Genomic DNA, 25,787 nt, shown 5'->3' on the forward strand with positions numbered 1-25,787 from the left:
GACATTTGCTGGCAAAGCGGAGACGACCTAACTCAGTAAAGCAAGGCACATCACCCAGGTTCTAGTTCTTGATTTTAATGTCATCAATGGAACCGAGGCTCTATGTGCAAGAGTAGTCACAAACAGGCATGTTATTGAACACAGGAAGTGTTATACTCAGTACACAAAAACAAAATTATGCAAATGAAGACAATGGATCCAGCTGACCTCCCACACTCAAAAGGCCATATCTGTTCTGACACCCAATCTGTTCCCACATTCCCAATCTAACCCTCCCCACTACAGACACATATTTTTCTCCAAAATTGCCCCCCAAATGTCTCTTCCATCCCAGTTCCCAACATCCTGCCTTTAGATAAGGGAAGGCTTCCTTAAGAACAACAGGCATCCCCTCCAGGCAAGAGCTTGCATCGAAGCCCAAGAGAGCTTAACTGTTTATATTACAATCAACTATGGTTTAAAACTATGCAGAAGGACACTTGACATTCTTCCTAGGATCAAAATGCTTTGTGGGAAAAGTGTATTGGGTGACGTCTGTCTCAGGACTCAGCCCAGCATCATCACATGACACCTCCCCCCCCCCCACCGCTCCCCACTGACTCTGTATTGCAGGTGTGTGGTAGTTCTTCAGGGAGCAACTCAGAACTTGATCAGCCCAAGACACAGAGCTCAGGCGGTTAGTTCCCAGATAGCCTAAACCCCAAGAGGAATGAATAGGAGGGTCCAGAGTATTGTTGGCTTTCGGCGTTGAAAGTACTGGGCAGTCAGGTGAACACACAGAGAATCGTTATGGATGGTGACGGTTCCTTTATTAGATCAGTAACAATGAACCCCTCCCCCATAACACACCTTGGAATATTTTGTTTCAATGTGGCTCTCCCTCAGTCTTCTCTGCCTCGACTCTAACATGGCTGCTATCAAATCTCTCATTGTCCTGACCAGTGAGCATGTCACCCAGGAGAAAAAGTGCCCAGAGTCAAATAGGAGGGAAGCTAAAGGCTAGGCACTTGGATCTGTTTCAGCAACTGGTCTCACTCACACCGCGAGAGGCATTGACACGGTGCACAAATCATTTTGAGAACGGACTTCCTGTGGGTCAAGGAAAAGCTCTCCTTGCAAATCTTTTGGTCTGGGTCTAAGCAATTGCAACTGGAAAGGGATCAAACGGTCAGACACGACCCTTTCATTTGGAAGCCATCCGCAGCCACCACATACAATAGCATATTTCGGAATGAGCTCAGTTTCTCATTGGAGAGGGCCAGAATAGGCTGATGAATTCTTTTATTCTGTTTAAGAAAAGCTCCAAGAGAGTAGAAAGTGAGTGTAGAGTCCCAACTAGCAAAGATACAGTTTGACATGATGCTTGTCTTTTTTTTTTTTTTTTTTGGTGGTGCTGAGGAGGGAATCCAGGGCCTTGTGCATAGTAGGTAGGTGTGTTCTCTTATGAAACCACACCCCAGATCCCAATATATATTGCTTTATTTCATATTTCACTAGTCAAGGGAAATTATAATAAATATACTTTATAGTACAAAGAAAAGTTTCTGTGCTGCAAGAAAGTACAGAAGTCACTGGCTTAAAAGGGGCTTTGTTATTTAAAAAAACACATACAAGAAGATTCGGCATACGGTCTGCCCTAATATTGCGAACATCAAGTCAACTATTTAAAAAAAATAGTAAAGGAATTGAAAGGGAAGGGGGGATTCTGAGCTGGTTATCTAGTCCCCTCCTCTGTCTGCTCCTGTGGCCTGGAACATTCTCTTGCCACAACGGTACAAAACCTATCATCCTGAGAATAAAAAAGGAGACGAAGAAACTGTCTCCAGGAAATACAGAGACGATGTCTTTCCCTGGCATCTTTGTATAGAGCAATCAGTCTGGGCCTGGTTTGGAGCAGATCAGTTTTCCCTGTCTTATATTTGTGGACTCTAAATTCTCAAGCATTGAAGGACTCTATAGCAGGAAGAGAAAGGGTCCCAGGCCTAGTTACTAAAAGTCCCAGACTTAATTGTCAGCTCTCTGCTGATATGGACATCATCCTCAACAGTGTGCGTCACTAGATAGTTTAAAAATGGGACGATTAAGTCCTTCATTCCATGGAGCATTGGCATTAACATTGATTGCCGCTAGTGTTTGAACTTTCACTTCCAGTCAGGTTTAAGATGCACCTTTGACACGGCAAAATTGAAACCATTTGGGGGCAGACCCCGCTTCTCATTCTCCAACCCAGGAGGACTTGGAGCTGCACAGCATATTCAACTGCAGGACTCAACCAGTGGGATCCTTCACACCGGGCCCCAGAGCCCACTGAACTATGCCCACAGATAATCCGCGCTATACAGGCTGGGGTTGAATTAGGGGACTTACTGGACAGCTGCCTGTTGACTTTGCACACCCAGCATCCCTAAGAAGGAAACTCGGGGAACTTTGAGAAAAGGGCAACCAGACATTATCTTGAACGACACGGACTAGTTTTCCACATCATAGAAAATAATACAACCAGCAACTTGACTGAATTTTGTCTTGACACAGGGCTTGGCAGCTGAACACAATAAGCCCTCTTAGCTCTTGCCAACAACCATAATGAACATTGGAAAGTAGGGCAATTTCTTTCTTTCTGTAGCCTGTTTGTTACCGAAGCTAGCTGTAGGTGAGAGGGCATGCCTGGAAAAAGTTCAGTGCCAAATAACCATTCATGCCAACCGGGGCCTAATATAACATCCCCAGGGTTGGAATACTCCAGGATTCATGATGGTGATCTCTGGGATCATGCGGGTCAGCTTTACCTTCAAATTCATGTTGACCCATCAAGGAGCCAATGTGGAAGCTGGGCATGATTCTGCTATCAGTATTTCCAAATCAGTAGCCCAAGCAAGATGCTCAGGTCTCTTGACAGTTACGACTGTTTTAGATCACATCTTCCGCAAAGAAGGACATCAGATCACTCTCGACTCTTGTCTGGACAGTAATGGTTCAAGCAGAGGTTGACAGTTTCAAGCTCGCACTGCGGGGGCTGGCCAAGAATATGCTCCATTCGCACAAGTCTCAATCTCTGAGGAGTCAACAGCCTGAAGCACGGACTGTCTCCCCAGTAGTCAGCTGTTGCACAGGGCACAGTGACGGCTCACGGTGGCACGCTAGTGGGTGCTACTGTTGGAGAACAATACCAGAAGTCTGGGAAGCTGCCAGTGAAGCCGAGAGACGCCCAAAGAAGCATGCTGAAGAGCAAGAGATAGACCAACTAGACCTTGATCATGCTGAACAGGGAATCCTGGTGGACTTCCACACACACACACACACACACACAGAAAAAAACCCACAACATTGGACATCAAGGCAGAGATGACACCTGCAGCAAAGTGGGGGGAAAATCCAACAACTTGCAGCTTCGGTTCACACTGCAAATCAAGGGAGCCCAACACTCAAGGCTCTTCTATGTCAGCACCCCAGCAGCCTGCCCCTTCGAATACCTCTACTAGCCCAGATGATCAGGAAACCAGTGCCAGGGAGCAAGGCCTCCAACACTGGATGATTTAGCTGCAGGAGGTAAAGATCCAATAATAACCCCATGGCAGCGATATACAAGACCAGGATTCCTCTTCTCAGATCTTAGATGCAAGCTCAGATGATGAGTATGAAGAGGTCTATAGCTCACTCGTTGCCACTCCTGATTTTCTGGTTGGACCTCACTGGTCATGCAAGAGCCCAGTTGATGAGACTAAGCAACCTGAAGAAAGAAGCTCCCCAAGTGACTCAGTGGACTCTAGTCAGCAGACACCCCAAGGTCAGGCTTTTCCTATGAGAAAACAGCAACAACCTCGGGGTTGTAGGAAAGCCCAGGCGTTTCAGGGCGAAAGCTCCCACCTGCTTTAGCCAGGGAAAACCTCACTGCAACCCTGAGCGCGGGCGGAGTGGGACCCATTCCTACTTCACTGAGCCACCACCTCCCCCAGTCTATCCTCCTTCAGACAATGACAAGGAACATCTCAATCACCCCAAGTAGGTCCTTTAGAAATACCACTAAAGTCCCCAACCGGTGCTCCCTCAGTAACACCCAATTTGACAACTGAGCAGATCAGTAGAACTGAACAGGAGTATCAGAGCACAATTGCTCACGAAGGCCTCTGGGCGGGGCAACTGTTTCACCACAGGCTAACTGGTGGACCCAAGGGTTTCCCCACTGCAAATGGAGCCATTCTCCAGTTCCCAACAAGCCTAACGAGGCCACTGCTCCAATAAACAATTAAGAGGAGTGGCACTTTGGGACAGATGGGACCATCGCCATGGATGGGCAAATGCCTTGATGGTGTGACCTTGACCTGCAGTCACGACTTGTATATATTGCATTGATTATTTATAAATTCCCACAAAACTTAACTACCTCCATATTAATTGGTCTTACAAGGTGAGTCCATTTCTCAGGGATAATTTTGCAATCTCAGGGACAGAAAAGCAGAGTTTCAAATATGTTTCTTGCCCTGTTTTTGTCATGAAGTTAATGGTTTAAAGTTAAATTTGTATATTCTGAGTGAGTTAAGCATGAGTACTGTGTTGTAATGCAGACAGCTGGCTACTCTGCAAACTCTGTTTATGTTATTAAGAAAAAAATGAACACAAGAGCCAGGTGTGGTGGGACATGCCTATGTCCCCCAGAGCTTTGGAGGTAGAGACAGGAAGGTCATGAGTATAAGGTTGTCCTTAGCTATAGAGCTAATTTGAGGCCAATCTGGGCTACATGAGACCCTGTCCACAAAATAAAAATAAAACCTATTTAAACAAAGAACTTCTTTGCTAAGACAAGGCCAGAGCCACGGTGTTGGGCTAAGAGCCAAGCAGGGGCTTCATCACCCCAGAAGATCCTATTGTTTGCTGAGGACCACAGAGAAAACTCTGTCCTGGAAGAAGGCTGCTTCTCCCTCCCTCTTGGACCTCAGCCTCTACCTCTGTTGCACTCAGAGGGAAGCACAAGGTCAAAACCATGTATTCTCACAGGAGCCCCAGAAAACCAACCCCTCCACCTGCACAGAGGAGTTCAGCTCAGTGCCCAGGCCTTGGCCTTTCAGTCCTCTGAGGCACATGGATGCCTCTAACCCCCAAGTGTCTGACTGGACCACTCTGACCTTACAGGACTAATATTGGGGGTACTGCCAATTCCTTATATGTTTTTTTAATTTAATCCAGAATTAAATTTAAATAAATTTTAAAAAACAGAATTTTTAAAAATTCTATCCAGAAACGGTCAAGGATACCTATGATTACATAGAACCCATTGTGCAGTGTGGACATGTAATGCTCTCGGAAGAGAGCTACACATCTTTCTCTTTGGGGGCTACATGCTGCACCCTGACCGCTGAGCAAGAAATTATTGTGGACTGTTTTCTCTTTTTGAAGCAGGAAGTAGAACACACACATACAATCATCTCCAGGTCCTAGGGGCCGTGCCTCCACCTGGGACTTATTTTCCTCTCCCTCGAGCCCAAACAGTAGCTTCCGAAGAAAGAGAGTGTCCATGCCAAAGAGGTTCACCACACTGGATCCTAACACAAGACTTGACAGCAAGCCGTGATCTTGGCCTCTGGAGGGATGCTACATGCCACAGGATCCTAGACTCCCTGTCTGCCTAACTTGGGGAATCTTTGGAGAGAACCTTTGAAACCTTCCAGTCCTATGATGAGTGTAACTCTGCAAAGAATGTAAAGCCAAAGCCCCGGGCACGGCTGTAAACATTGTAGTTTTTCTAAGGCCCAACTGGTACATGGCTTTGGCAGCTGTGGTTAATCTCAAAGAGAAGGTGACAGGCATGTTCTGGAAGTGCGGGACATATGTTTCCACGTCCTAAGACAAGGTGCTGTAGTCACTGGAAGAGCAAGGAGCACATTGGGGAGAAAAGGAATCTTTCTTCTTTGGCCAGGGCTACAGGGTGGACACTTGGGTAAATCTCCTACCACACTCCTTATTCTGACGGACACACTGAGCACAGGAATGTTCGAACAGGGTGAGGAAGTGATTGACACCTTCATCAGCGACATGGCTCTAAAATGGGCAGACGCTCTCTTGCTAGGTGTCAAGAAGGTATCAAACCTCTCCGGACTTCCGATGACATCCCCACTAAATCCTGTGGCCTCCAGTGAAGACGCCATGCCTCGAGGAAAAGATGGGGTGAGTGCAGATTGAGTCCCCAAGGTAGACGAGCCAGGGGGGCTGCAGCAGCACCCGTGCCTTTGCATCTGTGCCTCAGCACACTGTCCTCACCTCAGGAGGTTCGGGGACAGTCAGCAGCTCCTATGGAGATCAGATTCCCAGAGCTGCCTGAGAGGATAGACACCTCTTTCATGGGACTTGGCTACTGGTACTCACCACCACGTGATTTTGAACTCATAGATGGGGCGTTTGCAGTAGTAGTGGTTGACAAGGTGCTTGTCACACACCCCAATGCACTGGTGATCCACTGTGAGGCCTTGGGCTGAGAGGTCCGTGACCAGACAGTGTAACAGGTCATACACATCAGCCACCGCCTCCCAGGGCCCAAAAGACACATCTACTTCACAGTGGTGCTCAAAGAGCTGTCCGTCACTCTCACTCCGCTCAAAGCGAAGAGAGTTGAGGAGGGGACACTCATAGGGGGTGATGGGCATCTCTTCCTTGAAGACACAGACTTTGAGCTTGGCAAAGCGGGCCTTCCGCTGTACTGCGCGCAGCCGGGCAATCTCCACAATCCGCTCCAAATGGTCTATAGAGTTTAACACAACAGCAGTCAAGGGGCAGGGTGGAGTAGGAGGGGGAAGAGAGATACAGGCAAACAAAAAGGGACAGACACCCGGTGACAAGATGCAGAGGGGAAGAGGCTGATTTCATGGGGGGACTCCATGGACTCAGCAAGGGCACACTTCAACAAGGCCCATGGTATTCCAAAGCTAGGAACCCCATACAGGGTGAGGGCTATCCTCTTGAAATGTTATCTGCTGGCTGTCCTGGGAGAACTGTGGGAGTGTACAGGAGGTCCTTCCCAAACTTGAAAAGTCTCAGTGTTACTGAAAGAGGGGAACATTTTCTCCAAATCTGGATGAATTCTGGACCCACCCACTTTTGGGAAAGGCCTGGGAATTGAAAGATGCCTTGCAAACCCTTTTCCCAGGTGTGTAGGTGCCCCTCACCTTTGTAATAGGGCATGAGCCCCAGAAAGGCCTGGCGCACTTTCTCGCCCTTCAGCGGCTGCATGTTCTCCAGCTGCTCCAAGAGGGGCCCAATGGCATAGTACTGGGCCTCTTTGTGCACGGCTCGCACATGCTCCCGGGGTGGCAGATCCCCTGAGCGCAGGAAGTTCAGCACATCTCTGTGCAGAAAAAAGGGTGAGAAGGAGATAAGGACCACAGGGGTGGGCGGGGCTGTCAAAGTGGCTGGAGCAGAATCTGGGCCACATTGTCAGCTGTATAACTTTGGTACGTGAACTTGGCCTTTGTAAGCCTTGGGTGTCATCACGTACAAGATGAAAAAAAATAAGAAAAGTACCTCACAGGAGTGTGGTGGTGCACACCTTTAATTCCAGCACTTGGGAGGCAGAGGCAGGAGGATCCCTTTGAGTTTGAGGCCAGTCTGGTCTACAGAATGAGTTCCAGGACACAGTGAGAAAACCTGTCTTTTGAGCAACGACAAAAAAATTCCCTCATAACATAAGTGCAGGTGTAATAGCATAACTGTAGCTTTACATGCCCAGTACTAACAACAAATTCTACTTGTCCCACATCCTCACCATTAGTGTTATTCTGTAGCTCTATGGAGAAGACAAAATATCTAACTACATGAGAATTAACTGGTTTTAAAAGTAAGGAAAGTTGTATATAGTTTCTTAGACAGGGTTTCTCTGTGTAGCTCTGTGGCTGTCCTGGAACTAGGTCTTGTAGACCAGGCTGGCCTTGAGCCTCTGCCTCTCGAGTGCGCCACCACCACCCAGCCATATATAGTTTTTTAAAGTACATATTCAGTTCTTTTGTTTGTTTTGTTTTGATTTTTTTTGTTTTTTGTTTTGTTTTGTTCTGTTTTTTTTGAGGCAGGGTTTCTCTGTGTAACTATCCTGGCTAGCCTGGAACTTGCTTTGTAGACCAGGATGACCTCGACTTCACAGAGATCCGCCTGCCTTTGCCTCCCTAGTGCCCAGTATACTCAGTCCTTCTGACCCTCTTCAGACTCTCTAGCGAGTGCTGAGAGTGACATTAGTCAGGCCTATTGCCAGTGGTTATGGAAGACAGTAAGGAAACCCTTAAATAAGTCTGTTACATCAATAGTTAATCTTGAATTATAATGTGACAAGAGCTAACACCATTTTTTGTTTTGTTTTTTCAATACAGGGTCTCCCTCTATAGCCCTGGCTGACCTGGAAACCACTCTGTAAACCAGGCTGGCCTCAAACTCAGAGATCTGCCTGCCTCTGCCTTCTGAGTGCTGGGATTAAAGGTGTGCACCACCACTGCCCAGTTTAACACCAAGTATTAATCTGCATTAACCACTAATCACATGCCACCCATTTGATCCTTTTAATGACATTCTAGGGCAGGGTCTCTCTTAGTTCCTGTCTATAAATGGGGCTCGGCTGGGATCTAAGAGGTTAGGGGAGACACTTGTTAAAGGAGCCACAGCGGGCAAAGGCTCAGCTCTGGGCACAGCTGACCTTGAGCCTGCAACAATGGTCCTCACTTCATTAGGAGCAGCCAAACCAAAGTGCTGTCCGCACAAAGAGGGACTCCCCCCAGGCTCAAGCAGTCCCTGTGATGGTACTGTCGATGCATGAATTCCATCAGCAAAGATGTGTGCACCCTTCCTAATACCCTGGCCTCATACTACGAATCTTTGAAGAACTCCATCTCCTGCTGATAAACTAGACTACTGGAGTCCAGCAGCCCAAGCATCAATGCCTACATCTTGCTTTCTGCTATACTTTGGCCACTTTCTAGCCTAGGCCAACAGGGCACTGGCATATAAGCCTTAATTTGGACCCTGTTCTTCCTCCCCACAGCCCTTTTAAAGATTTTTATTATTTTTCACTGTCTGGTGTGTGGGAATGATACGGGCACGGAGTGCAGGCACCCTGTGGTGGGAAAAGGTGCCAGACACTCTTGAATTCAAGTTCCAAGCTATTGAGAGCCACCGGACATGGGTGCTGGGGCCTGAACTCAGGTCCCCTGCAAGAGCGGTACACACAACCACTGAGCATCTCTCTAGCCACTCCCACCCCCTGAAATTCAGTCCTCTGGGATCCTCAATAAACCCTGGGCCAAGCCCAGCTAAGAGCTGCCAGCTGGGGCCAGCACTTTCCTCCCCAAATGCCTGCAAACAAAAATCTTTTTATAGTTACAGGGTGATGTGACACTTAGTTTCCTCACCACCAGAGGCAGCTGATAGCCCACTGGGGAGAACCAGACACTGCAAAACAAAGAATTCGGCCAGAGGCTCCTTTCTAAGGACAAAAATGGCCCTTGTAGGCAAACCTTACTGGAGGTCAACACAAAGATGTATAGATCAGTTGAAGAGTTTCTGCTTCCCCCCGCCATTGGTTCAAGGTCAAAGGCCATGCCAATCCTCTAGTCATCTCTACAGCTAGAGCAGAGGAGCAGAGGACTCCAGCCATGTGCTCTCAAGATGTGACCTAGCTGAGGCCACATACAGGCTCTTTACTTAACCCTTTCTGACAAGTCCACCAGACAGCCACAATTATTTCTCATATCACCAAGGAAATTGATGGCTAAGATGTTAAAAGCACTTGCTGTTCTTCCAGAAAACCCAAGTTCAGTCCTTACCACCCACAATGGCAGCTCACAACTGTTTGTGATTCCAGTTCTAGGGGATCCAACATCCTACTCTGGCCTCTGAGGGTATCCACACACAAGAGAGACACATGCATAAATAAAAATAACTCTTAAAAAACAAAAAATACAATGAGCCAGGTGGTGGAGGCGCATGCCTTTAATCCCGGCAGTTGGGAGGCAGAGGCAGGTGGATCTCTGTCAGTTCAAGGCCAGTCTGGTCCACAGTGAGAGTTCCAGAACAGGCACCAAAGCTACACAGAGAAACCCTGTCTCAAAAAACAAACAAACAAACAAACAAACAAAAGCAATGAAGTTGAGACAGTCTTTATAAGGTTTGCCAGAAATGTTTTCATGGGAAGGTGTATAAATCACACATGCATTTCTTTAGAATATATATATCTAATACATTGAGACTGTGGTGTGTGTGTGTGTGTGTGTGTGTGTTGTTAAAATCTCAGGAACATCACACACTTGCTTTTTAAGGGCTTCTTGCAAGATAAAGGGGTAGCAATCTGGCACCAGCCTTCTCCTCACCTTTTTGGTTTTGAGCCACTGCAAGCCTCAGAACCACTGGTACAGACCAGGCCTCCTCCATGTTGCAGTAGGTGTTGCTTGTTGGCAGAGTTAAGGGTCTCCTTATGTAACCCAAGCTGCCCTAGAAACAACTTGCAATCTTTCTGTTTACACCTCTCAAGAGCTGGAATTATAGCTGAGTGCCACAAACCCAACTTGCATGGTATTATTGAGCCCCAGAATCTAAATGTACAAGTGTTCTCCAAGATGCTTTTTGACATTCTCTGACTCCAGATGCATTCTTCTCCATAGAGATAACTCCCCAAGTCTCAAACTGAATGGGATGGGAAAAGTTCCATAAAATCCTGCCAGTATTAGAATTTATTGGCCAGGCAGTGGTGCCTCATGCCTTTCATCCCAGCACTCGGGAGGCAGACAGATCTCCGAGTTCAAGGCTAGCCTGGTCTACAGAGTGAGTTCCAGGACAGCCAGGGCTACACAGAAAAACCCTGTCTCCAAATATTTAATTTTTTTTTTTTCTCAGAGCTGGAGAGATGTCTCAGCAGTTAAAGCACTGGCTGCTCTTCCTGAAGTCTTGAGTGCAATTCCCAGCAACCACATGGTGGCTCACAATCATGTATAATGCTGGTGCCCTCTTCTGCCCTGCAGGCATACATACAGGCAGAACACTGTATAGATAATTAATAAATCTTTAAAAAAATGTTTTTCTCTTGCTTTCTTCACCTCCTCTGGCAAAGCAACTAAGTGTTTTATTCTAAGTCAATAAGAACATTTATTAAATCCCACCACCAGGCTATCTTCTCTGGTACCCTAGAATATGGCAACACTCAAGACCGAATCCCAGACTACTTGCTTGCTATGACTATGGAGCTGATTGCAAAGGAAGAGACATACCCAAAGTGCGTGCCATCTCGGTCAATGAAGTACCGGCCCTCAGAGTCTGTAGGGATGTAGTGTCGCCCGCTGAACATGGCAGCCAACATGGTGTCTTCATAGCGCCGCAAGGTAGACAGGCGTGTGGTAAAGTGAGCCCCTCCAATGTTAAGGGGGACGACCTCAGGAAACTGGAAAGGAACCCACATAGCTTTCAGACTGGCAAAGGTAACGAGAGCCGGGCTCCTGCAGAGCAGTCTGCCTAGGCTCGATAATGTCACACCACTCACTCACCCCAAACTTGGGGACCACCTGAATACTCTCTTTTCCCCCTCTCCCCTCTTCTCTGGAGTTCAATCACCATGTCTTGCTCACTCCACCTGACAGCTCTTACATCAGGTCCTCTTCAGTACAACCCCACAACTGCTCAGCGCTCATCCTCCCCCCTTCCTGAACGTATCATCCCGACGTCCTTATCCATGCCTTCTCCTTGACCACAAACGCTCTTACTAGCCTCCTCCCGTCCAGCTAGCCAATGAACTTGCCAAACGTGGTGTGACAGGCTGTTCACCATGTAAGCGCCGGGATGGGCATCGCCTACCAACCCAGCTGTGTGCCCCTTTCTAATTCACACCAAGGCACCAGGTCAATTGGCAGCTCTGGTCTATTCTCTAAGGTTCTGGGGCCACTACTGCTCTTGTCCTCCCTCACAGGTCCCCAGCACAGGATTCTGTTTCTAGTCCTCCATTATGCCTTCCCTGCATGCCGTGCTCTCCTCTGTCACAGCACCTGGGACAACGCAATGGCCAACTTTTTCCTCCGTCAACCCATCTTACCAGACGCCAGGCATCCTAATGTGCATCCTAAGGCACAGAGACTGTGTGTGCTTGCCGGTGGTTACCAGGGACCAGCTGTGTCCAATGGCCCGAGGCATCCGGTCCCCATCCCTTTCTTACCCAGAGACCTCACACACTACGCAGGCCGTCTACGGCTGAGCTTCTCTCTCAGCATCCCCATCCCCATCATCCACTGCACTCCACTCCTCTCCTCTCAAACCAGAGTGACTTATTGGTCTCCAAGTCCCCTAAGGTTTGCATGGCAAGGGCTAAGTGACGACGGGAAAATGACGGTAAAGGTTAGCTGTGGGATCTCACAAGGGTCCCTTCCTGAAATGCTTGAGAATTTAAAAAAAAAATTTTTTTCAACACTCTATTTTCTCTAAACTATATATGAAAGAACTGTTTCCAATCTAACTTTCCCATAGACTGCCTCCCAATCAACTAACATTTTATCCCAGCATAACTGTTATTTTTCAATGTGATGACATCGCTCTAGCTATGGTGAGAGTCTAAGGTCTATATATTTATGCAAACAGTCTTTTCCCCAGTTTTCACAAATCCTTTGGAAAAAAAAGAAAAGAAAGAAAAAAGGAAGGGTACAGCTAGGCGCGGTGGTGCAAACCTTTAATCCCAACACTTGGGAGGCAGAGGAAGGATAATCTCTTTGAGGCCAAGCCTGGTCTACAAAGTGAGATAGGCTAATCAGGGTGCTGCATAGAAAGGCCCTGTCTCATGGAAAGAAAGAGTGCAAGTGATGAAATAAAACTTACTTACCTAAGACCTGCCTTATAGTAAAAACTGAAATTCACAAAATCAATTACTGAAACACACAGGATGTACAATTCTAAGTATGAACTCAACGCTTTTTTTCTTTTGAGATAGAGTCTCACTATGTAGCCCTCGCTGTCCCAGAACTCACAAACATCTGTCTGTCTGCCTCTACCTCTGGAGTGTGGGGACTCAAGGTGTGCACCACCACGCCCAGAAAATTTTAACCCTCACAGTGCAAAATACCTTCTACTTTTCTACAGAAACTCTAAACCCATTCTGCGTATGTGCCAAGACTCAAATGTCGTCTTGGTACGACGCTTTGCACTTCGGGAGTCTGTGTTAAATGGAGTTCATACTCATCCACTTCTTTGAACCACATGTGAGAGAAAACACTGAAGAGGGTTCTCAACATTGCATGGAGGGATGTGATTCATAGGAAGCTGGGACTGAACACCTGGCCCGCAGTCTGGGGAGTCATGCCCTTTCCTTCAAACCACATCTTTTATCCAATGAGAGTGCGCACACACACACACACACACACACAAACCCTCCACTGTATCTCTATTGGCTCTTTTCCTGACTGCAGTTATGTCTAAAATTTTGCTTATTTTCACAAGTTTCCCACGATGTGGGCAATTCGGGGCTTCTAACCGGAATGCAATGCTGGCTGCTGCCTGAGAGCCTCACCCAGCCGGCCCCTTCAGACAACTCTGTGGGCTGAAGTTTCCACTTCTGTATCCATCTGCCTGCTTGTCTCGAGAGTCACTGCAGGTGCAAAGTGTCACACCCATGAAGGACTACTAACGAAGTCACCGTGTTCCACAGTAGAGTAGCAGAGGATTGAGCAGGCCAACCCCACCATCTGGAGTTCAAGCCTTCAGTGCCCCCCTGCTAGTTCCCGAATTTATCACCTTTACGCCCTTGTTCGTAGTGGTTTTTTTTTTTTTTGCCCCCAATGCTCTACCACGCATTTCTGTCCTCCTAGCGAATGAAATTGCCCCGTGCGGTGATGCACATTGTTCACTGCATGAAAGCACCTGGATGGGAGAGGTCGCTCCACTCGGGTGTGTCCTTTCCCCAAATCATACCAGGGCACAGCTTCTTTACACCACTCTCTGGACTGCTGGAGAATACACCTGGGCAAGCCTCCTTTTGGATTGTGTGGAACGAGCTATGTGTTGAAAAGTCCCGAGTCCTCCCCTAGCTGATTAAAGGGGAGATAGGATACAGGAGTGGAACTGGACGTCCCGGTAGGAAGGAGACACACGGGGTGCAGGTGACCCCGGGCAGGGAGGCATCAGTGGTTGATAGCTCTTTGGGAGGCTCACCTCCCAAGGTCAGTTCTGCACGCACCGGTCCTCCCTTCCCCCCCTCCATCGCTCGGTCCAGGTACCTCCTGGGGCAGCAGGGGCAGCCCGTGCCCCGCTTGCGTGGCCGTCGGAGTGGCCGGCTCCAGGAAGTCGTCCTCGGCTTCGGAGCTGGACATGGCAGCGTCCGAGTGACGGCTGTCTGGCTCCCGCCCGGTGACTACCACCATCCCTCTGGCTCTGGGCGGTGGGCGCGGCTTCGGGTAGGCGGGTGGGCGGAGGCCTGGAGGACTAAAGCCAAGCGGCGCCTGACATGACGGGACGGGGACGCCGACGGGCGCCCGACGCCGAGGGCCAGCGTACAGCAGCGGGCGGGTCGTCGTGCGCGGCCCTCCGACCGTCTAACGACCACCTCGCCTACCGTTAGTCGTTGGTCTGACCTGGCTGCCTCCTGCTATTGGCCGAGCCTCCGCTAGCTCCGCCTTGATTGTCGGGAGGCTCGTCCAATCACAGAGGCAACAGCTCGGGACGGCCGCGGGCCTGCCCACTCTGATTGGCTCGCTGACGGACAGGCGCGCGCGAGACGCCGGCTTGCTCGAGGGTTTGGCCGAGGGGAGGCGATCTCCGAGCGCCGACCTCGATCGGCCACCACCGCCTGGACCGTACGCCGCAAATCGGAGCCAGGCGCTTCTTGCTATTGGCCGAGAGTTCACTGGCTCCTGCTGTGATTGGCAGGGGGCTCGCCCAATCAGAGCGGAAATACGTTTGGTCTCGAGGCGGGGTCGCGGGGTCGGTTTGCTCCTCTCTGATTGGCTCGCTGACTCCCCTGGTCCTGGCCTCTTGCCTAGCTACCGCGGCGCAGGTAGCATCTCTGCCCCGACCCGGCCGCCTCCCGCTGTGGGCGGGGTGTGATTAGCCCCGCCCTGACCGATAAAGGTCTGGACCGACCTTAGAGGACCCGGGTTCGAGTCCTGTGTGAGCTAGAGTGATAGCTGACAGCCGACTTGCCGACCGCCCCGCTCTCTTTGGCCATAACGGGCACGGAGCTCGACAACAGCGCTGGTCTGGGGCGCGGCCACCGCAAAGACCCGATTGCTCCCTGCTATTGGCGGTGTCCCCGCTGGCTCAGCCCCTGATTGGCAGGAAGCTCGCTCCTAGGGGGGCAGCGCCTTGGTCCGGCTGGCATTGGCTCTCTGACTAGCCTGCGCGAAGCTCCAAGCCACCTTGTCTTCGCCGGCCGTAAGCATCCAGTACTGGCTGGTCTGTCTCTGAGGATGCGAGAGATGGAAACAGCCCTGCGACAATGCGGTTGGCCCTTCTTGTAACGCAAGGGCATGGCCGCTGTGCTAGGCTTTTTCCGCGGACTCACACAGAAATCTGAAGAAGAAGAAGAAGAAGAAGGAGAAAAAAAAAAAAAACAGGCTTAGTGGCTTACACTTTTAATCGCAGCGACTTGGGAGGCTTAGAAGGATTTCTGAGTATTCAACTCGTCTCTAATAATAATAATAACAGCAACGACAACAATAATAGAGTTGAGCATGGTGACTCACACTGTAATCCCAGTACTTGGGAGTCAAGGCCAGCCTCAGTAGCATGTTTGAGTCCACCTTGGGATGCATGACGAGAAAAGATACTTAAAAGGAAAAAAATAAAATAACCACGGAGAAAGAAAAGCCAAAATAGGACCCACTGAGATCAATGAATAACAGCTTCTCCTGACAGGTTGGCAAAGAAGCCCTGTAGGTAGACAAGATGTCAAACAGAGCAGGTGTTTCACCAAGACCAAAAGCCAGCAGTTCCAACACCACCCCCTACCCCTCTACCCCCACCCCTGCCAGCAGGGTTCCCCTTCTCTCCTATACCTGCCCAGATGTAACTCAGCTTTCATAATGGTATGGGTTATCAGCTCCCTCCTGTTTGTTTAAATTGAGCTATCAGAACTAAGGGGATGGAGATCCACCCTTTACCACTAAAAGACTCAAGTCCACCTTTAGGCTGGATTTCTGAATCCCTTCTCCACTGGCAGGGAGTGCGTGTCTTTTGCTGTGTGTATGACTTCAGTAAAACTTGGCTGACTGCTGAGTTCTTGCTGTCCCTGCTTTGTCATTCTCTTGGACCAGACAGAGAAAAAGAACCTATACCTGCAACTCTAGATGACCTCACCATGATGCCATCATGACCTCTGCACCAGGACACAGTTGGAAACAGGCTCTTCCAGAGGAATCGTCCCAGCTAGCCAGATGACCTACTGATGCAACACACCTCAGTCACTCAGTGACTGTGTGACCTGCTGGGGAAGGCTCCTTCAGGAAAAGGAAAACAACAACAACAACAACAACAAAAAACCACAAAGAAACAAAAACTAAAAAACCCTGTACCTTTCAGCAGCTCTGACAGGCTTTGTTGCCCGTTTCAGTAAACCACTTAGAGAGAACACCAGAGAGTTAGTTAATCAACATGGCCGGATTGGGAAGAGAAATGATCAAGGAGTCCAGTTACCTCCAAGTTCATCTGACGATTAACATGAACTTGGAGTTTACGTAGAGGACCAATTGGGGCAGAGGAGACAAGATATGCAAGTAAAGCAGCCCCAGACAAGTGGGTTGGCTTGGTTTTGATTCTGTAAAGTGGTCCAAAGAAATCCTTTCAGCTGGAGACAGGCTGATTAGGATCACCCCTGCTTCCCCTGTGGCCTTGCCATCATAGACAGTGGCCCCCGGGGGGTTGTGGGTGGGTGTCTTTGCTGTGAGTCTCTTCTTCTGAGAATCCACCTGGAAGAGGACAGTGTCCAGAGGACAGACAGTAAGATCCTCAGTCATTCGTCCCTTTGCCCATCCTGAAGGGACCTGTCGTAGGTTCAGGCAGTGACTCAAATGACAAGCATGCCTATGTAGAATCAACCAGGACTTTGACACAGAGAAAACAGGGACAGAAGTCAATCAGGCTTTTGTCCTGCTTTGTGTGTGAGCATGTGCAGGTGCCCTTGGAGGCCAGAAGAGGGCATCAGGTCCCTGGAGCTGGAGTGAAGGTGGATCTAAGCTGCCCAGTGTGGGTGCTGGGATCAGAACTCAGGTCCTCTGGAAGAGCAGTAAGTGCTCTGAACCCCTGAGTCATTTCTCCAGCCCAGACTTCAGATTTTAAACTACTTTCTCACTGAGTTCCTCATATGCTCTCATACCATTGATAGAAATGGAAAATGAAGCCAGGGCGTAGGGGCATCGACCTGTAGTGCCAGCACCTGGGAGATGGACGCAGAAGGCCATCCTCAGTTACATAGTGAGTTAGAGGCCAGCCTGAGTTCCCTGAAGTGGAACTCAGGGGAGCACAAACTAGCAAAAGCCGCCAACTCAAACAGTTTCTTCTCTTCCCTATGCCAGAGTGCTCTCACTGCAACAGAAACTGCAACCAGATTTTGGTTTAGGCAACAGAAAGAATTTTATCATACATGACAAGAAATCTGAGCAGGCCCAAGGTTGGTTCGCTGGATCGAGTTTCTTCATTTATCCACTCTGCCAGAGGGCCTCTCCCCCCTTAGGAGTCTGCATGAGAAAGTCATGTAGCTAAGGAGCGTGGAGAAGGCATTCTGAAAGGCTGATGAGGATCCGAGTGGGGGTGGCAGTCACCTGCAACCGCTGCACTTGGGAGACTGAGGCAGGAAGAGTTCGAGGCCAGATTGGGATACATAGTGAGACCAAAACAAAAAAACCCAAAAACGTTGATGCTGTAGTTTAGTTGGTAGAGTTCCTACAATGGACTAAACCCTGGGTTCCACCCCCAGTAATATATTAACTGGATATTGGAACAATAATCAAAATAAAACTCGGACTGATGAGATGGTTCATCGGATCAAGGCCCTTGCCACCACCCTGTGTGCAAACACTAAAGCCCATGTGGTGGGAGAGAACTCACTCCTGGAAACTGTCTTCCAACCTCCGCACCCACACCACGGCATCCATGTGAGCATGTGCACACAAACACACAAATACAAAAATGAGACTTCTAACTCCCAGTGCCATGGAGGTAGAAACAGGAGGACCAGAAGTTGAAGGTTATTCTCAGCTAGACAAGTGGGTTTGCGGCCAGGTTGAGCTGTGTCTCAAAAATGAAAGTGGACTGGGCAGTGGTGGCGCACACATTTAATCCCAGCACTTGGGAGGCAGAGGCAGGTGGATCTTTGTGAGTTCGAGGCCAGCCTGGTCTACAGAGTGAATTCCAGGACAGTTAAGGCTACACAGAGAAACCCTGTCTCAAAAGAACAAAAAACAAACAAAAAAAATCTAACAACAAAAAAAGTGGGAGTGGGGGAGAGAAAGAAAGAAGAAAGGAAAGAAAATACAGAACACCAAAATGTCAGGCCAGACAATGCCTACGTAATCATTTTTATGTGCTGGAGCTTTCTTCTATTTTCTGCCAAGAATTTCCCTTAGGAATGTACTTTCCTACTCGGTTTTGTTTACACGGTTTGGAAAATCCAAGGTCAGCAGGCTGGAGTGAGGGCTGCTGGGAATGTAGGAAGGCCTAAAGGAGGCGTCTGGGAGGGACAGTTTGCTTGCTGACCCTCCACACCACCCCCAGCAGCTCCCAGAGGCTGTGCAGAAGGGTCAGGGAGCGTTGAGGATGAGCCGGGCGGGTCTCCTCTCAGAACACAGAGGCTGTTAGGCCCTGGAACTCCCCCAAGAATCAGATAAACAAGTCATATGACATCAAGCCCTGAAATTAGGCACTCAGTGCTGTTGTTTTTGTCAACTCTCCACAAAGAAAAAAAATTTTTTAAATAATTTACTTTTTTCTTTACATACATTGGTGTTTTGCCTGCATGTATGTCTGTGTGAGGGTGTCAGATCCCCTGGAACTGGAATTGCAGACAGTTGTGAGCTGTCAGATGTGTGTGGAGAATTGAACCCGGTTCCTTTGGAAGAGCAGCCAAGTGCTCTTAAATGCTGAGCTGTCTCTCCAGTCCCATATTTTTTCATTTTTAAAGGGAAGAACCCTGAGTGCTCACTCGGTTGGCATTTACTCTCCTAATTTAATTTTCTTTATGTGTCTCTGTGTATTTATGCACCTGTGCCTGGGTACCTGCAGAGGCCAAAAGAGAGTGTCAGATCCCTGAGAGCTGGAGCTACAGGTGACTGTGAGCCACCCAGCATGGGAGCTGGGAACTGAACTCAGGTCCTCTGGAAAAGCAGCAAGTGCTCTTAACTGCTGAGCCATATTTCCAGTCTTTATTTTGAGACAGGGCCTCACATATCCCGGGACTGGCCTAGAACTCCTTTAGCAGTCCAGGACTTCTAATCCTCCTGCCTCCGCCACAGGCATACACCATCACACCTGATTTACTAGCTCTTAAGTTCTAGTGTTTATTTGGAGCTGGATTCAGCTGAACTCTTTAGGTTGGCTAGAAACCTCCAGGCACAGGGAAATACTAGTCCCAAGGCGATATAGGATTAAAATAGTAAGAGTGTAGGTTGGTCAGGTTTTCCTGCCCAGAGCCACAGAGCCAAGGTTTCTAGGCTTGGCAAGCCTTTTGCTGTTTGTCATCGTAGCAGGAGAGCAGCCACAGACAAGCCCGAAATGAGTGAGTGCGTGGCCAGGCTTGGCTCCCTGGCCAGCATTTACCACCTCTGTAAAAGGAAACCATGAATCTTAGCCTCACTGTGATCTCCCCAAGCCAGCTCCATCTGCATTCCGGAGAGGAGACTCTGTTTCACCCTTAAGTCACATTTCAGTGATCTAGTTGTGAAGATGGAGAAAGAGCCACGTCTTGCCAGCATCAGTATTGCTAATCTTAGCTCAAAAGGGCAGGTTAAGTAGTAAGTCATTAGGAAATAAATGTGGCGCACGCCTTTAATCCCAGCACTTGGGAAGCAGAGGCAGGCGGGTCTACTGTGAGTTCGAGGCCAGCCTGATCTAAAGTGTGAGTTCCAGGAAGGCTCCAGAGCTACAGAGAAACTTTGTCTCGGAAAAAACAAAAACAAAAACAAAAAACACCACCCCCACCACCCGAAAAGAAAAAAAGAGGCTCATCGCAGTGAACTCTTTTTGTAGACAAAACTCTCTCCTTTTTGTTATTTTTTGTTGTTTTTCTGAATGTCTGGCCCATATGTATGTTATGTATGTGCACCGAATGTCTTCCTAGTGCCCTGAGAGTTGAGAAGAGGGCGCCGGATCCCGGAACTGGAGCTAGAGACAGTCGTGAGACAGAAGACAGCGGGGTCCTCTGCAGGAGCAACGAGTGTTCCCGACCACTTCCTCTTTTTAAAAACAATCCCTTTCATCTCTTTATTTGAGGACAACATGCAGGATTCGGTTCCGTCGCTCACCACGTGAGGTCCTGGGACAGAACTCAAGCGGCCAGGCTGGACGGCAGCTGCCTTCGGGAGCAAAGTAGACAAAGCTTCCATACATTCTGGTTGGTCTATTTCTGAAAACCATTTTTAGATCCCACAGTCATTCCTTGTTTAGCCAACAGAGGGCACTTTAGGCTTTTCCACCAAAGCCCACCATGTACCATCTCTACACTATCTAACAGCAAAACAGAGGCTTCGCTGTGAAAACGAACCGACGTTAGCTCTTTAGGAACAACCTTGGAGAGAATGAGACTCATTTAACAAGACAGGGTCAGGCATGGTAGTGAACGCCTGACACCTAGCACCCGGGAGGCGGAGGTAAGAGGATGGAAGAGTCAAAGGCATCTTTGACTACACAGAGAGTAGACCACCTCAGAGAAACAACAACAAAAAATATATTAAACATAAGCCTTATACAAGCCCCCCCCCCGCGCGTGCTCAAAATCACAAACTATTTTGTTATAAACTTTAAGGAGCAAAAGATAAAAGAATAATTAAATCAACCAAGCCTTAAGGAGAAAAAGAAATTATGAGTTCTAAAGGAATAAAATCTACCTCTCTCACACAGTTCCAAGTAAGATAGTGTTCTCTTTGCAAAGACAGAAAGTCCTGGAAGGCACACAGGGAACAGCAACAATGTAGCAGAAGCAACTCAACCCCAAGAGTAGCCCAGACAGGCCAGCGTTTTCAGTTCTTTACAAACACAGATGTTTGGTGGCATGTGTGTAATCCCAGCACTCAGGAAACTGGGGCCAGAGGATTTTAAGAGTCCCAAGCCAGCCTGGGCTACACGGTGAATCCTGTTTCAAAAGAACAAACACTGCTCTTACAGAGAACCAGACTTTGACTCCCATTTTATGTATTCAGGGCCTCAGAAACAGCTGCAACTTTGGCTTTAAGGGATCCGATGGCCACTTCTGGCGCGCGCGCGCGCGCGCGCGCGCACGCGCACACACACACACACACACACGCACACAATTACAAATTACAATCTTTAGAGGCTGCGGAATGGCTCAGAGGTTAAGGATGTTTGCTGATCTTCCAGAGGATCTGGTTCAATGCTGGCTCACAACTCTCTGGAACTTCCAGAGGATCCGACACCCTCTGCTAGCCGTGATGGCACCAGACATACAAGCAGCACATGGGCGTGCATACAGGCGAAAATGAAAATGAGTCTTTAAAAACAAAAAAAGCCTCAAAATAACAAAAAACAAACAAACAAAAACCCAGCCTGATTTTGAAGCAAAAAGGAAATGTTTGCCTGGCCCTCACCTACCGGCCAGTTTCTGAGAGCTCATACTATAAGTTTTATCACCAATCTGCTTACAGCGGGTGGCCAGTGAGGCCCCCTCTCCACCACTGCTAGGAATCTTAGTTGGGGTCTTCTTCGTGGGTTCCTGGGGTTGTCCCGGCAAAAGTCCCCCCATCAAGATGGCGCTTTTGTTACTCTCCCCCTCCATCCTGCCTTCAACCCACACCCTGCACTCAGCCCACCCAACCTACTCCCTCTTGTTCCCCTTATTCCATCCTCCCCAGTCCCCCCACCCCCACCCCATTCACGTAGCTTTGTCTCTCTTTAAGAATTATTGCGTAACAATGTTCTGCCACCATGTGTGCCTGCGGACCAGAAGAGGGCGCCAGATCAGGACGTCCGGAGGAGCAGCCTCTTAACCTCTGAGCCACCTCTCCAGTCCAGTAAGGTTCCAGCAGTGAGTGCAGGACCTCTCCCGGCTCTTAGCCGGCTTCTGGTAACCTGTTCTCCACATCGTATCACCAGGCCCCTCCCCAACGTTGGGGGAGGAGCTCGGTCTCTACCAGCCAGTGGGAGGCCCGTCCCTTTCTGAAGGGAGGGAGGTGGAGTGGATGGGGAGTGAGTGGGGCAGGTGGGGAAGGGAAGGAAGGGAACAGGAGGAGAGGAGGGAGGGGAAACTGGTGGGCATGTAAAATAAATGGGAAAAAAAAGTTATTTAAATAAGAAAAAGAAAAAAAAGAAATACGGGTTTACATATGCTTTTCTTGATTTCCGCACTGTCTTGAAGTCCTAAAGACAGTAATCTACCTAAAGCTCTTAGTACACAGTCATGGCTGTCAAATTACTAAATCTAGGGTGGTATTTAAAAAGTCCGCGGAAGTACTAATGATGAGTAAGGAAAAAAGTCTCGTTTAAAGATGGTTATTGGAAGGTGATGATTAAGACCCAGGCTCTGGGTCCAGGCTGCGTGGATTTGTGCTCTACCCCTAACAGTTACTCAATGGGCAGTGTTGGGAAGATACTTTATTTCCCTGAACTTATTAATTCTCTTGACAAACATAGATCTCAGCGCAGCACTCACCCACTGAGAGATCAATCATTCAGGCCCCAGCTCCAGGCTAAGGGTCTCGCACTGGGCCTTGAAGGAACTCGGTAATCCTCCTTAGAATGCCTGGTTAAGGCATTACTATATTTTCCTCCTTTCTTTCTTTCTGTTTTTATTTTTAAAAACTATTTTTAAATTTTATATGTATTAGTGCTTTGCCTGTATGTTTGCATGTACACCACGTGTGCTGTGCTGGGTGATGTCAGAAAGGGTGAGAGCTGGGAGTCACCCCATGGGTGCTGGGAACTGAACTTGGGCTCTGTGAAAAAGCAGGAAGTATTCTTAACCACTGAGCCATTTCTCCAGTCCTTTTTCGTTTTGACAAAGGTCTCATGTAGCCCAGGATGGCCTCTAATTCCAAAGTGACTGGCCTCCTTGACTGGCCTCCCAAGTGATGGAATTATAGGCATTTATTACCACCCATGAGATGGAACTACAGGCATGTATTCCTAAGAGATGAAATTACAGGTATATATTACCAAGAGATGGAATTACAGGCATGTATTACCAAGAAGGATTTACAGGCATGTATTACCATGCACCAGATGGAAATACACAGATGTATTACCATTCACAAGATGTAATTAGAGGCATGTATTAATAAGAGATGGAATTACAGGCATGTATAACAAAGAGATGGAATTACAAGCATATATTATCAAGATGAAATGACAGGTATGTATTACCGATATGGAATTACAGGCATGTATTATCAAGAGATGTCATTACAGGCATGTATAGCTGAGCCGGAAATACAGACATGTATTATCACAAATGAGATGGAATTATAGGCATGGACTGCCAAAAGATGTCATTATAGGCATGTATAACTGAGTCAGAAATACAGACATGTATTATCACAAACGAGATGGAATTACAGGCATGTATTATCAGCCACGAAATGGAATTACAGGTATGTGTTATTACCAAGAAATGGAACTACAGGAATGTTTTATGAAAATGGAATAACAGGCATGTATTACCACCCACAAGATGGATTTACAAGCATGTATTCTTACCAAAATTTTGAATTACAGGCATGTATTTCTGAGAGATGGAATTGCAGGCATATATTCCCACCCACGAGATGTAATTAAAGGCATGTATAACCAAGATGGAATTACAGGCATGTATTCCTACCCACGAGATGCAATTAGAGGCATGTATTACCACTCATGAAATAAAGTTATAGACTTGTATTACTAAGAGATGTAATTACAGGCATGTATTACTGAGAGATGGAACTACAGGAATGTATTACCAAGATGAAATTACAGGCATGTATTACTACCCACATGATGGAATTACAGGTATGTATTACCACTCACTTAATTGAATTCCAAGCATGTATTATTATCAAGAGATGGAATTACAGGCATGTATTACCAAGAGATGGAACCGCAGGCATGTATTTCTAAGATGCAATTACAAGCACATATTCCTACCCACGAAATGGAATTAGAGGCATGTGTTACCATCCATGAGATGAAATTACAAGCAGGTATGACTAAGGGATGGAATTACAGACATGTATTACTACCGAGATGGAATTATTTTTTCCTCAGGGGGTCTTTATTACACCATTTTGCTGATTAAGCATTTCTTTTTTCTTTTTTTTTTTTTACTAATATTTATTGAGCTCTACATTTTTCTCTGCTCCCCTCCCTGTCTCTCCCCTCCTCCTTCAGCCCTCCCGCAAGGTCCCCATGCTCCCAATTTACTCATGAGATCTTGTCTTTTTCTACTTTCTACTTCCCATGTAGATTAGATCCATGTAAGACTCTCTTAGTGTCCTCATTGTTGTCTAAGTTCTCTGGGATTGTGGTTTGTAGGCTGGCTTTCTTTGCTTTATGTTTAAAAACCACCTATGAGTTATTGAGTACATCTGATAATTGTCTTTCTGTGTCTGGGTTACCTCACTCAAAATAGTGTTTTCTAGCTCCGTCCATTTTTCTGCAAAATTCAAACTGTCGTTATTTTTTTTTCTGCTGTGTAGTACTCCATTGTGTAACTGTACCACATTTTTTTTTTTATCCATTCTTCGATTGAGGGACATTTAGGTTGTTTCCAGGTTCTGGCTATGACAAAAAAAGCTTCTATGAATATAGTTGAGCACATGTCCTTGTGGCACGATTGAGCATCCTTTGGATATATACACAAAAGTGATATTTCTGAGTCTTGAGGAAGGTTGTTTCCTAATTTTCTGAGAAATCGCCACACCGACATCCAAAGAGGTTGGACCAGCTTGCATTCCCACCAGCAATGCAGAAGTGTTCTCTTTTCCCCACAACCTCTCCAGCACAAGTTGTCATCAGTATTTTGGCCATTCTTACAGGTGTAAGATGGAATTTAGGAGCCAGAAGCAGAGCCGGAAGCCAGAGAGAGAATAGAGGACAGCCGCTGCTTTTTTAAAGAGAGAGAGTCCACGCCCCAATGGGCTGGTATCTCAGTGGCTATTGGCTGAAGGAGCGGAAGGAGCTCCTGCAGCACCTCCCCCTTTTGTTTAAGTAAGAGAGTTCTAAGCCTACTACGAAATTATATACAGTAAGTACAAACCTACAGAATTATATACAATAAATACAAATATTCTATTCTAACTAGCTTAAGTCTTGTATAACAAATAACTTGGCCAAGTCATGAGAGGAAAGTAACTACTTTTATAAAATCTTCAACCCCATCGAAGATCTGAGAAGGGAAATAATGTTACCTGAGTAATTAGGAAGTGCAATCAAACAACTTCCAGAACATGCAACAAATCACAGAGACAACTGGCTACCTGGGCAAACACCCAAAGTCATGTTTGCAGCGTTGAAGCAACCAACTTTGGCTAAGGCCTAACGTAACTGACATACCATTTTCAAAGGCAAGGAACTTTTCAAAACTATCTTACCCTGTCTTGGCAGGATACGACAGTCCTGTTTTATCCATTTACCGATACTCTGTAACTCTGTCAGTAGTT

General features: G+C 47.6%; 1 protein-coding gene across 1 annotated transcript; it reads right to left on the reverse strand.

The window, feature by feature from the left end:
* Positions 1-59: 59 nt before the first annotated feature.
* On the reverse strand, positions 60-14,686 carry Kctd7 (potassium channel tetramerization domain containing 7). Its single transcript, XM_048433753.3, has 4 exons — positions 14,211-14,686; positions 11,229-11,398; positions 7,155-7,333; positions 60-6,730 (listed from the first exon to the last, which is right to left on the reverse strand). The coding sequence occupies exons 1-4, from the start codon at positions 14,352-14,354 to the stop codon at positions 6,354-6,356; spliced, it is 870 nt and encodes a 289-aa protein (XP_048289710.1). The 5' UTR covers positions 14,355-14,686; the 3' UTR covers positions 60-6,353.
* Between the last annotated feature and the right edge of the window lie 11,101 nt (positions 14,687-25,787).

Source organism: Myodes glareolus, chromosome 2 (assembly GCF_982192425.1).
Source record: "Myodes glareolus chromosome 2, mMyoGla1.1, whole genome shotgun sequence".
In the NCBI taxonomy this organism is placed as follows: domain Eukaryota; kingdom Metazoa; phylum Chordata; class Mammalia; order Rodentia; family Cricetidae; genus Myodes; species Myodes glareolus.

Bases quoted from the DNA above. Each gene is read 5' to 3' on its own strand.
- Kctd7 (XM_048433753.3), bottom strand. From the start codon at position 14,354: ATGGTGGTAGTCACCGGGCGGGAGCCAGACAGCCGTCACTCGGACGCT. The intron at 11,399-14,210 runs GTACCTGGACCG...GTTCCTTTCCAG, and splicing joins TGCCCCTGCTGCCCCAGGAG to TTTCCTGAGGTCGTCCCCCT. The intron at 6,731-7,154 runs GTGAGGGGCACC...TAAACTCTATAG, and splicing joins GCTCATGCCCTATTACAAAG to ACCATTTGGAGCGGATTGTG.